General features: G+C 42.0%; 1 protein-coding gene and 1 pseudogene across 1 annotated transcript; both read right to left on the bottom strand.

Annotated features, from left to right (window-relative positions):
• The window catches only part of LOC146578653 (uncharacterized), a 563,460-nt pseudogene that overhangs the window by 387,165 nt on the left and 162,679 nt on the right, over positions 1 to 13,616 (bottom strand).
• LOC146578660 (prostaglandin reductase 1-like) lies at positions 3,488 to 6,369 on the bottom strand. Its single transcript, XM_085250202.1, has 4 exons — positions 6,329 to 6,369; positions 5,600 to 5,761; positions 5,043 to 5,316; positions 3,488 to 3,673 (listed from the first exon to the last, which is right to left on the bottom strand). The coding sequence occupies exons 1-4, from the start codon at positions 6,367 to 6,369 to the stop codon at positions 3,488 to 3,490; spliced, it is 663 nt and encodes a 220-aa protein (XP_085106328.1).

The following is a 13,616-nucleotide window of genomic DNA, read 5'->3' as shown; positions in this document are numbered from 1 at the left end:
ATGAGGCGACCCAGTCCTGACCTCATGGAACGGCAACAGTAAGAGACAACGCGTGTGATTGGTAGTGATGGGCAGATGAAGCTTCATGAAGCACTGAAGCTTTTCATCCAATTGGTTCACCCCAGCGCAAAGCTTCTTGAAGCTTCATTTGCTCTAGCAGGACACCTACTGGACGTAAAAATATTAGTTGGCATGAATTTGAAGACTGTGGCCTTTTGCACACAGCCTGTAAATGTCAACAACAAAAGGAGTGTGTAAAACATGTATATTGTAGTGATGGCAGTATACTGTGTATATTTATACTGGCAGTATGGGAAATGATTATTTGGAAATGCTTGAAATGGAAATGATCATTTACTGTGAGGTGAGGTGTGGTTGGGGTGTGGACAGTAGTTGTGCTTTTGTAACGTTGAGGTATGGACAGCTACACACTGAGGGGACAGCTACACACTGAGGCCTCAGTCCTGCCCATATTTTATTCAGTAAAAACTAAATTTTCACTGCTTTTATAACCTTTAGTGGGGAGAACATAGCTGGGATTTAATGATTTAACAAATCTTTTAACTCCTTTGTCCTCCACAATGCTAAATGGCTGTGAGTCCTCAATCACCATGGTAACCAGGTCTTCATCTATTTGAGATTGTTCTCCTGAGGAAAGACAATAAAGACAAAGCACAGATATAAATATCACACACGTAACTTATAACAGCTGTATAATATTGTTATATCATTTAGTAACATTACAGCATGAAAGGCAGCAGGCCCAGACAAGGTGTGTCCTAGGATGCTAAAGGCGTGTGCTGCTGAACTTGGGGAGCCGCTACAACGAGTCTTCAACCTCAGTCTGCGACTGGGGAGAGTGCCCGCCCTATGGAAGACATCCTGCATCGTCCCGGTCCCTAAAAGGAACCGGCCCAATGAGCTGAATGACTTCCGACTGGTGGCACTGACGTCACATCTTATGAAGACTCTAGAGCGGCTCTTCCTCAACTTCCTCCGACCACAGGTACAACATGCCCAGGACCCACTACAGTTTGCATACAAGGCGGGTGTCGGAGTGGAGGATGCCATCCTGTACCTCCTACACAGAGCCCACTCACACCTGGATGGGGGAAAAGGCACGGTCAGGATCCTGTTTCTTGACTTTTCCAGTGCCTTTAATACCATCCGGCCCTGTATGCTTCAGGAAGAACTGAACAGGATGGAGGTGGACCCCTGCCTGGTCGCTTGGATCTCCGACTACCTCACCGACAGACCACAGTACGTCAGGCTGAAGGACATCACGTCTGACACAGTGGTCAGCAGCACAGGAGCACCACAGGGAACTGTGCTGTCCCCTCTTCTCTTCACCCTGTACACCTCTGACTTCTGCTACAACTCTGAATTATGCCACATTCAGAAGTTTGCAGATGACACGGCCATCATGGGGTGTATCTGGGATGATCAGGAAGAGGAGTACAGAAGTCTGGTGAGGAACTTTGTCGCATGGAGTCACACAAACCACCTGCAACTCAACACCTCAAAGACTAAGGAACTGGTTGTGGACTTCGGGAGGTCCAGAGAAGGTCCACTGCCGGTTCAGATAGAGGGGGAGGAGGTGGAGGTGGTCAACACGTACAAGTACCTCGGGCTGTGGGTGGACAATAAACTGGACTGGTCATGCAACACAGAGCACCTGTATAAAAAAGCCCAAAGCCGACTGTACTTCCTCAGGAGGCTGAGGTCTTTTAACATCTGCAGGAAGCTCCTGAGGATGTTTTACCAGTCAGTGGTTGCTGGAGTACTTTTCTATGCTGTGGTGTGCTGGGGGAGCAGCACAGCAAAGAGGGACTCATCCAGGCTGGAGAAACTGATCAGGAGGGCTAGCTCTGTGGTCGGCATGAAGCTGGACACTCTGGTGACAGTGGCAGAGAAAAGGACACTAAAGAAACTGATGGACATTATGAACAATGCTGGGCATCCTCTGCACACGGCCATAAACAATCAGAAGAGTCTGTTCAGTGACAGGTTGCTTCTCCCCAAGACAAGAACTAACAGACTTAAAAATTCCTTTGTCCCACACGCCATCAGACTGTTTAACTCCTCTCTGGAGGGGAGAGGGAGGGGAGACAGGAGGACAAAGGAGGGGGGAACAACTAAGCTGTAGTGCCTCTTCACCTCACTGTACAATACCTTGTGCAATACTTTTTGTAAATAGTCAACAGTGCAATAGACTTAATACTTGAAATGTGCAATTCACTTGTATTTTTATTTTTTATTCCTATTTATTCTATTTATCCCCTTTGTATATTTTATTTATATTTGTCTCTGTATTTATATATGTGTGTGTGTGTGTGTGTGTGTGTGTGTGTGTGTGTGTGTGTGTGTGTGTATGTATGTATGTATGTATGTATGTATGTATGTATGTATGTATGTATGTATGTATGTATGTATGTATGTATGTATGTATGTATGTATGTATGTATGTATGTATGTATGTATGTATGTATGTATGTATGTATGTATGTATGTATATATATATATATATATATATATATATATATATATATATATATATATATATATATATATATATATATATATATATATATATATATATATATATATATATATATATATATATATATAACAATTCTGTAACTGTAACTTCGGTCGTTGCTGTGCTTTTTGGAAGTCGAATTTCCCAGAGGAACCCACCCGAGGGATTAATAAAGTTCTATCTTATCTTATCTTATTATCATTGCATTTGATGGCTCACCTGGTCTTGCTCCAGAATCGGTGTTCCCCTTATTCTCATGCAAAGCTCTGTAGTGCCTAAGCATGGATGAGGTGTTGTTGTTATATCCCAGCTCCCTGGCACATAGCAAACACTTCACCTTGTACAAAAGTAAAGCCGCTTAACATAAATTGTATTGCACCATCAGTATTATGAAAATACATCTTCTGTAGAAATTTACACACCTTGTTGGGAGGAATAAAATCAAAATGTTCCCACACAGGGGAGGACATCCTCCTCTTCTTAGCTGCCTCCATTCTCTCCTGACTTTCTCTCCTCACTCTCATAAACCTCCAAACTGTCTCCAAACTCTCACTAACCGCAACTCTCCATCAAACACCCACATTTTGAATGAAGTCTGAGGGGTTTATATCTCTGTCATATCTCGCGGCAAAGTTCGAACCACTTCCTGAACCAGTCACGTGGTACAGCGAGGCTTCGGACGTCATCATTTTCAGCTCCTCCCATAAATGAAGCAAGCCTCGATACGCGCATTGCGGAAACGCCCCCTCCATTACTCGACACACGCTCCGAAGCCTCGATACAGAACGTCACATCACTAGTGATTGGCAGCAGGGCAGAGGTTTACCTCTGCCTGCATTTGTGAGTAGGGTCTCTACTGTTGTTTACTGGGTGCAGCTGGATTGGGAGAGGGTCGCCATGGCCATGAGCCAGGGCCGCTTCTGGGACCATTGTTCTGGCCCCTATTTGTTATTTTACAGGACACCGACGCAAGGTGAGCTGTGGCGGTGGTCGCATGATGGATTCGGGTGCAGAACGCAAGCCGGGATGGGAAGTGATGGGCCAGCGGAAGGACAAGAAGATGGGTGGCTCTTTCTTGTCTGCCGAAGACGAGGCTGGCGTGGACTCTGCTCTAAAGAAGGAATTCCTGGCCTGCTGATGGACCCATAATGAACATGTGGCATAATTATAGCAGGGGGGGGGGGGGTAGTGAATGTAGAAAATGGTAGTTTTATGGGTTTTAGAATTGTTTTTAGTAGAGAGCAAACATTTTATTACATACATTTTAAGAGTGTTTTTATTTGTGCTCCCTGGCCTAGTAATAAACTGTTTCTGATCAGACCTGCTTCCTCTCTGTGCCCGTGGTATCTGACTCGCTTGCTCCCCCTTGTATTTTAAAGAATCTTTCTTTTTAGCGTGACATTCTGGCGCGACCGCTTTAGTGTCCCCGCGCGCTACAGCATACACCACATTGTTAAGTCTGTGTTTTTTGGCATTTTGTCTTTCGGGTGAACCAGTTTCTGTCTGAGCGTGTTGCTGGGTCTGAAATGCACCGGGATGTCATGCTTGAAGAAAACTCTCCTGAGTTTTTCTGATACACCGGCTACATAGGGGATGACAATGTTGTTGCGTCTGTCCTTCTTATCCTCCCTCGCTGGTGTCTGGTCTTCTGTTCTGTGCCTCTTTGCTGACTTTAGTAACGCCCAATTAGGATAACCGCATGTTTTGAGTGCTTCCTTTACATGTGTGTTCCTTCTTTTTTCCCTCACGCTTAGAGGGAACATGTTCTGCTCGGTGGTGTAGGGTCCTAATTACTCCAAGTTTGTGTTCCAGAGGGTGATGGGAGTCAAAGAGGAAGTACTGGTCCGTGTTTGTGGGCTTCCAGTAAACTTCGATGTTGAGGTTGCCATTCTCTTCAATGTGCACAGCGCAGTCCAGGAAAGGCAAACAGTTATCCTATGTGTCTTCCCTGGTGAACTTGATGTTTTTATCCACAGCGTTAATGTGCGCAGTGAAGGATTCCACTTCTTGTGTCTTGATTTTGACCCAGGTGTCGTCCACATATCTGTACCAGTGGCTGGGTACTCTTCCTTTGAAAGAGCCAAGAGCCTTTCTTTCCACTTCCTCCATGTAAAGGTTGGCTACAATAGATGACACGGGGGAGCCCATGGCACAGCCATGTTTTTGTCTGTAGAAGCCTTCGTTGTATTTGAAATATGTAGTGGTGAGGCAGAGGTCTAACAGGGTGCAAATCTGATCGGGTGTGAAGTTGGTCCTGTCCTCCAAGGAGCTGTCTTCTTGTAGTCGTTTTCTGACAGTCTCCACGGCCTCCGTGGTGGGTATGCAAGTGAAGAGAGAGACTACATCAAAGGACACCATGGTTTCATCTGAAATATATTTTATATATATTTTGAAATATATTTAAAAAAATGCCCAAAAAATATATGCGTTAAAATACATTTAAAAATATATTATAAATATATTTTGAATATGCAAAAGAAATACATGTATAAAGAAAGCTCACGTTTTCAAAGAAGCAATCGTATCCTTCAGGTGAAGCCTTCCTCAGAGCCTCCTCCAGGGAACCCACAGTTTTGTAGTTGAAGGCCTCATTAAATCCCAGCTCTTTGAGGTAAGCCACTTTGGCATCAGAGCCTGCCGAGCCCACCACCTTACAGCCCTTGATCTTGGCGATCTGTCCCACCACGGAGCCCACTGCTCCAGCTGCAGCGTTCACCAGCAGGGTCTCACCCTTCTGGAGTCCCAACACTACTTCTATCCCATAAACAGCTGTCAGTCTGCAGAGAGACAGAAACAGTAAATCCAGCTGTTGCCTCTTTGATTGCCATATTACTTACATCCACAAAAATGACTGCTTAGAAACTCTGCTTCAGCTCATCAGCAGGACAAAACAACTGGGGTTCGTCCACTTGCTGTCTACTTATTTTTTGATTTTTAATTATTTTATTCGGTTGCAGTTTGTAACCTAATAACTGCTGGAAGAATCAGAACATCCTGCCATGATTTAATGTCCAATAGAAAGTGACCATGATCCATGGAGGTTACTTAAATCTTTCTTACCCGGGCATCCCCATTGCACCCAGAGACAGGGACACAACTTTAGGCCACTCAGACAGGATGGGAGTGAGGCCGGTCCCATCACTGAGTGTGTGGGTTCTCCACCCACTGGTACTCACAACATGACTTCCCACAGGATATGCTGGATTTTTACTCTGGATCACTCTAAAGGAAAACAACAGCAACATAATAACCACATTGAAAAGCTTAAACTGTAGAATACAGTTAAAGATCATAAGTCTACTGCTCTATTAGGCATAAGGTACTCAAATACCAGACTGAGCACCTGTACAATTGGTATGTGTATGTGTATTTCTGCAATGTTAATTCATTTTAACACATATGTTAGCCTTTCCTCTGTGTGACGTCGCTTTGTGTGGGAAACTGACTGCCGAGGAAGATCTGTTCTCAGTGCTACAAACTGTTCCTACAAATTAAAGGAAATGTGTGACATGTGGGTTTGAAACAGATTCCCTTTGAGGCTGAATAGAAAGTAATTTATTGTGCATGTTTGTCAACAAAAAACATTTCCACTGGAACAGATTGTACGTCTGAACAGTCGGCCAAGTATGTCTCAGCATCTGTTTTTACTCTTGAGTCAGTGAGGAATGACACAAAGTCTTTGGTCATTAGCAGCAGATGAAGGCCGCGTTCAGTTTCAGTAAACATCAGGCATGCACATCACTGAGGATAAAAGCTTTCCCCATGTGCTGGACTGTTTGTGTTTCTTACTTGGCCACCTGAGTTCCAATCATCACATTTCCTTCCTTCATGCTAACTCTGCTGAAACAAGCAGTGGGTTACAATATATTCTAATACATATTTAAATATAGCGGAAATACATTTCAAAATATATAAATATATTTAAAAATGTATTTTAGCGCATGTATTTTTTGGCCATTTTTGGTACAGTATATTTTGAAATACATTTCAAAATATATTTTTTTACCGTATGGGAATAATTATTGTGGGTGGTTTTAACATCCATGTAGATGCTAAAAATGACAGCCTCAACGTGGCATTTAATCTGTTATTAGACTCAATTGGTTTCTCTCAAAATGTAAAAGAACCCACCCACCACTTTAATCACACTCTAGATCTTGTTTTAACATATGGCATAGAAACTGAACATTTACCAGTGTTTCCTGAAAACCCTCTCCTGTCTGATCATTTCCTGATAACATTTACTTTTACAATAATTGATTACACAGCAGTGGAGAGTAGACTTTATCAAAGTAGATGTCTTTCTGAAAGCGCTGTAACTAAGTTTAAGAATATAATCCACCCACTGTTATCATCCCCAATGCCCTGTACCAACACAGAGCAGAGCAGCTATCTGAACGCTACCCCAACAGAGGTCGATTATCTTGTTAATAATTTCACCTCCTCACTACGTACGACTCTGGATACTGTAGCTCCTGTGAAAACTAAGGTCTCTAATCAGAAGTACCTGACTCCGTGGTATAATTCTCAAACACGTAGCCTAAAGCAGATGACTCGTAAGCTGGAGAGGAAATGGCGTGTCACAAATTTAGAGGATCATCATTTAGCCTGGAGAAATAGTTTGCTGCTTTATAAGAAAGCCCTCCGCAAAGCCAGAACATCTTACTATTCATCACTGATTGAAGACAATAATAACAACCCCAGGTTTCTCTTCAGCACTGTAGCCAGGCTGATAAAAAGTCAGAGTTCTTTTGAGCCAACCATCCCTTTAACGTTAACTAGTAATGCCTTCATGAACTTCTTCACAAATAAAATTTTTATCATTAGAGAAAAAATTACCAGTAACCATCCCACAGATGTAATATTATCTACAGCTACTCTTAGTACCACTGATGTTAAGTTAGACTCTTTTTCGTCAATAATTACTTCCTCCAAACCATCAACGTGTCTTTTAGACCCCATTCCTACAAGACTGACCAAAAAAGTCCTGCCATCAATGCTTCCTCGAATTTTTCATGTGTCTGAACAAACGCACAAACTCTCTGAGCGATCCCTTGGACCACTGTGAGCAACAGCAGACGTGTGCACTGTGGTCACGCCAGCATCTAATCCATCCAAGTTACATGGTTTATTAAAATAATCAAATTACAGCAGTGTAGTATGTTAACACTATTTGAAGTAAAAATAACTTGAACTCCAATTTTGAAAAGAGAACTTTTTCATTTTTTTATTTATTATAAAGCTCTGACTTGTATTATGACTATGCGTTTGTGGTCTGGGAGAGAGTCCTGTAACTCTATCTGCAAAATACAGCATATAATGACCAATGTTGGGCAATTAATTATATAGTTACTTCTTCAAAAAAGTTACTGAGTTTTGCAAACAGTTTTTTTTTTGCTGCTGTTTACCTTAAAATGCAGCCAGGGCATTTTGAACATTTCAAAATATTATCAGAACAATCAGCTGTTCTGCATCAAATCTCCGCAAGAGCTTCAGTGTTTACTGGAATTGATTCTGAAACACTAACAGAGCTATTATCTATCTGTTATGTCAGTCAAATCTACCCAGATAGTCTTGGTTGAGATCTGGTGACTGTGAAAGCCATGGTATATGATCACACCATTTTCATAATCAACTATTCAGTGACCCCTCTTCAAATACTTTGTCACAGGACAAACATAATCTCTCATGGCAACTTTGTAATCATTTTGCGACTCTTTTGCCTTTCACACGTGGACCCTAACATGGTAGCAAAGTGCAACAACGTCTCTCTGTAGAGGGTCAAGAGTTTAGGGTATGCCTTTAATTTTCTCCCTGTCTGTAAATGACAGTACAATGGCATGAATAATCCTTCACCTCCTCTTATGACTAGTCAGTCTGCCCCAGGGCAGCTGTGGCTGCTGTGCCTAGCTTGTCTCCACCAGTGTGTGAATGTGAGAGTGAATGAATAGTGGAATTGAACAGCGCTTTGAGGTTTTGAGACTATAATGCAATCCATTATAGTAATTACACATCATAATAACACAGAAGAAAAGAAAGCAATTCATTCTCAATTGCTGTTGATTTCAGGGGATTTTCCAACCTGTTTTGGTTCAAAAGACCCAAAAGAAAATCATCATCAATGTTGGAGTAAAAACTAGATGCTTTTATTGTATGTGCACTGATAATGCTTACTGTCATGTCATTGTAAACAACTCAAAACACATAAATAACACATTGTGATCATGCTGAAGACCACAGACAGCAGTCCAGGCATCAGGTCGGATAAAGGAGCTATACAGACTGAATGAAAAGGAGAAGTCTCCTTTATTGCACATTTTTTCACCAATCACAAGCCTCTTTTTTCCCCTTCATTCACTCGAAACCTTTGACCAAGGTATCCCCTTCTTCCCCCTTCTAATTCAATTAAATTTTATTTATATAGCGCCAAATCACAACATAAGTCGCCTCAAGGTGCTTTATATATATATATATATACAGTAGATACAGAGAAAAACCCAACAATCATATGACCCCCTATGAGCAAGCACTTTGGCGACAGTGGGAAGGAAAAACTCCCTTTTAACAGGAAGAAACCTCCGGCAGAACCAGGCTCAGGGAGGGGCGGGGCCATCTGCTGCGACCGGTTGGGGTGAGAGAAGGAAGACAGGATAAAGACATGCTGTGGAAGAGAGACAGAGGTTAATAACAGATATGATTCAATGCAGAGAGGTCTATTAATACATAGTGAGTGAGAAAAGTGACTGGAAAGGAAAAACTCATGGGAATCCCCCACCAACCTACGTCTAGTGCAGCATAACTAAGGGAGGATTCAGGGTCACCTGGTCCAGCCCTAACTATATGCTTTAGCAAATCCAAACTGGAAGCTGGTTCCACAGAAGACGGGCCTGAAAACTGAAGGCTCTCCCTCCCATTCTACTTTTAAATACTCTAGGAACAACAAGTAGGCCTGCAGAGCGAGAGCGAAGTGCTCTAATAGGGTGATATGGTACTACAAGGTCATTAAGATAAGATGGGGCCTGATTATTTAAGACCTTGTATGCGAGGAGCAGGATTTTGAATTCAATTTTGGATTTAACAGGAAGCCAATGAAGGGAAGCCAAAACAGGAGAGAGAGATATCCCATACGGCTTATGTCAAAATTTGATTGATGGCCCCAGCCTTGACCTTTTGACCCTACCGGAAGAACTCCGGAAGTGTCTAATCGAATCCAGATGTGTGTAATATGATCCATAAGCACGACGAATCACATCCGGTGAGGGGAGGGGGGTACTCCGGAAGTGTCTAATGGATTCCATATATGTGACTAATCGCATCCGGTGTGAAAAGAGGAGGGGTGGTTCCTGGGGCTTGGAGAGTTCATGTGGGTAACGCAGCAGATGATGATTTTCCTTTGGCTCTTTTGAACCAAAACAGGTTGGAAAATCCCCTGAAATCAACAGCAATTGAGAATGAATTGCTTTCTTTTCTTCTGCGTTATTATGATGTGTAATTACTATAATGGATTGCATTATAGTCTCAAAACCTCAAAGCGCTGTTCAATTCCACTATTCATTCACTCTCACATTCACACACTGGTGGAGACAAGCTAGCCACAGCAGCCACAGCTGCCCTGGGGCAGACTGACTAGTCATAAGAGTCTTTTATGTTGCCCCCATGTAATTGTTTTATATTTATACTGGTAAAATGTGAAGGATTATTCATGCCATTGTACTGTCAGGGAAAAAATTAAAGGCATACCCTTAACTCTTGACCCTCTACAGAGAGACGTTGTTGCACTTTGCTACCATGTTAGGGTCCACATGTCAAAGGCAAAAGAGTCGCAAAATGATTGCAAATATGGTTCCAAACCAACTTCCTTCCAAGCAAAGACTAGAAAAGCATATCTTCCCTTTGGCTTCACCTGCACAAGTGCCAAGGTCTCCCCTGCAGCATTAGTTTTCGCTGTCGGAAGCAGGTGCTGGGCTCTCGAAATCACAGACAAACTGTATCCCACATTCTTGATTTTTAGTTCACAAACTCTTCTTGTAATGACTAACTACTCCTGACATTTTGGAGATGTTAGCTCTTTATACAGTAAAGTTACAGTGGGATCTGTGAGTACAAGAAAATAATTATTAGAATATAATGTGTTAAATTTGCTTAGAAAAGAGGGTCCAGCAGTAAATCAGAGGAATAAGGAAAGGATTTGTCTGTGCGTTTTAGTTTGGCTTAGCTATAGACCTGAGAGTGTGTGTAATTGTGTGCAGGGAAAGGAATTTATGGACACTGGGGGTCTGCCTGTCATAAAAGGAGACAGGAAGCTACAGGTGGGGGTTGCCGATGCTGATGCTTGTACCTTTAAATAAAAGCTCATAATTATTATAACTTAGAAATAGGTTTGCAGGAGACTCTCCACTTTAAATGTAAATGTAAGACAACAAGAGGCCAATGGCCCAGTGGATGCAGAGTGGGGGTCTCAGTGTTTGTAATATGTTAACTATGTTTTGTATGTTGCCTAAAGGAAGTTGTTGTAGCTTGGGTGAGGAGATTACTTTTATGACTGTCAGGAAGTCACATACACAGAGACGCACACACAGTGCTTTGACTGTTACGACGCACCCACACCTACAAGCACACTCACTCACGTGACTCACACACACACACACATACAGTCACTCACATGCACTCACATAGACATATGGGTACGCGCACACACAGGCACTCATGTGCTCGTGCATACACACACAAACACAGAGTTTGCAACACACCATGGAGGTTTTATGTTTGGGTCATTTCTATAACGCTGACTGTAACAAAGGAGTGGAAGATTTGCAGAGGGACACCGGCCTTGCACGTCTCCCCTTCTAGAAGATGCATGCTGAAATGAAGATGAATAAAGATGAATAAAGGTTTTTGTGAAAATGACCGTCTATGGATGCCCAAGGAATAAAAAGAACCGGGGTGAAACTGATTTCGCAACAGATCCAAATAACATCAGGCTGATCCTGCCACGATTTGTTTCCCCGTTTCAAATCACGGACAAACAGCATCCCACATTTGTTTATGTTTTTGAACCCATTTTGCACAGAGAGGCATTTTTTGAAAAAATGTATTGATAGCAATGTTGAATATTATTACACATGAAAAAAACAACGACATGTAACTACTTCGTGACACCTCTGCCTTTCTAAATGTAGGGACAGTAACGTGTGTGTATATGTATGTGCGTAAAAACTGAAGATAGTCAGATCAACAATATTTTGTCTTTATCTGCCATTCTGCAATTCAGCTCATGTAAACAATAAAGTGGCGCACAGCGTGATGTGAAAAAAGGCACATACCTTTGACGCTCCGTGACGAGACGACCTCTGTATTCCTCCTCCACACAAAAAAGAAGTTTAAAAAAAAAGTCTCAGTTTTCGGTGATTCGAAAGGCTGTTTACATGTGGACGAAAGGCCCAAATGCATAGAAACAGCTGTGTTTGTAGGTAAACGAGTTAGTAGTATATTTCATTACTACCTATAATGTATTACAGTTTAATTGTTTTTGTTTGATTGTTTACCAAATATCAGTGGAGTTTTGAAAACAAAACATTTTTCTTGTAAAACAAAGGGGGGCCCAACCTCACTGTTACTGTAATGCAAAACACTTTATTAAAATGGATGAAACAGTAAAACACAAAGACAGCAGTATAATCAATCAGTGAACTTGATTCTAACTAAAGGTCATTGTATTGTAAAAGACAACAAAAACAACAACAACTGCAATCAGTGGTATTTTAAAAGAGTACAAAAAGATAAAAGTTGAATGTCTTGATCATTCTAAAAGTCGATTGTCCTGCAAACCCATATGGGGTACCACACCAGGTCCTGCTCTGCAATGGAAAACCCTTTTAAACCTCCCCAAGCTGGTCAACCATCGAGGTAAAGTGCTTGTAGCTGCTCAAAACTGTTTTTGAGACCTGTTGATGGGGGACATCATTTTTACACAGCAGAAAAGTTCTTTTTTTTTTTTTTTGGATTTTTTATGTCCTTGGGTTGTCTGGCGGCAGATTCTGCAAATGGGGAGGTTTTGCACCCGTGACACCTTGGCTCCTACTTCTGATGGGGTGATCCTTAAGCTTACGCTTATACTGCGTTTCCCTTGCCCAGACTGAAGGCCTGCCTGCGGTGTTTAGTATGGTAATGGTGGGTGTTATGGCCAGTGTGGAAGAGAGTGATGTAGCAGGGCCACTATTGCCAGGGATAGTCTCGCTGCAGGGATTTTTTTGCAGAATGGGGGGCCCAACAGTCTCAGAGGTTGATGTAGAAGCAGCCACTGAAGACACAGGTCTGGTGATGGTAGAGGTTGTGGGGTGGGGGGGGGGGGGGGGGGGGGGGGGGGGATCTTTCCAAGTGGTAGTGGCTAGGGCTGGGTATTGTCACTGATTTCTAGAATCGATTCAATTCCAATTCACTAGGTCCCAAATCGATTTGATCCACGATTCTATTCAATTCGATTTGATTTGAATCTGGGAAATTTTGACAGTCAAAAATATTATAATTCGGATCAGTACATTTACATATTTTTGTATCTATAAAAAGGAAGCTGACACTTGCAAGACTTCATCAAAGGTGTAAGTGTCAAAGCAGATGATTTCGTGTCAAAGTAGCTGAAGATAAAACACAGAAAAATATGACGGTGATTTTTCCTGGCCTGGGATTTTGTAAAAATATTCCGCAGTAGATCAAAAATTAAAGAAAACCATTAATCAACATATGAACATTACCGCTGACATTACAGCGGTTTTATTAGAGACACAGCATTTTGCATAATTTTAAAAAGTTTAAATTTGTTCAGTATTGAACAGCAGAAATAAGGTTCTCTTTTCGTTGGAAGTATGTAAAAGGACCCAAAAAAAACAAAAACAAACAAAAAAAAACCCAGCAGCCCACAGCACTGTAAACAACAGTAGACTTGTGCGTAAAAAGCAAGAAAATAATGCAGAAAACAGATTTTTAGACAAGAAACTGTTCTTGAAGTACACAAGAAGAGAGAGAGAGACAGTGTGAGAGAGACAGATGTGCATGAAGTGTGGTGGAAGCAAAACAGTAA

The sequence above is a fragment of the Mchenga conophoros genome, linkage group LG3 (assembly GCF_057382185.1).
Source record: "Mchenga conophoros isolate Kocher_MC1m ecotype Shallow Benthic linkage group LG3, M_conophoros_male_GT1.1, whole genome shotgun sequence".
NCBI classification, from domain to species: domain Eukaryota; kingdom Metazoa; phylum Chordata; class Actinopteri; order Cichliformes; family Cichlidae; genus Mchenga; species Mchenga conophoros.
Note: the sequence above shows the minus strand (reverse complement) of the source record. Positions and strands in the feature narration are given on the sequence as shown.

Bases quoted from the DNA above. Each gene is read 5' to 3' on its own strand.
- LOC146578660 (XM_085250202.1), bottom strand. From the start codon at position 6,369: ATGAAGGAAGGAAATGTGATGATTGGAACTCAGGTGGCCAA. The intron at 5,762-6,328 runs GTAAGAAACACA...GTTTTCCTTTAG, and splicing joins ATTGGAACTCAGGTGGCCAA to AGTGATCCAGAGTAAAAATC. The intron at 5,317-5,599 runs GTAAGAAAGATT...GTCTCTCTGCAG, and splicing joins GGTGCAATGGGGATGCCCGG to ACTGACAGCTGTTTATGGGA.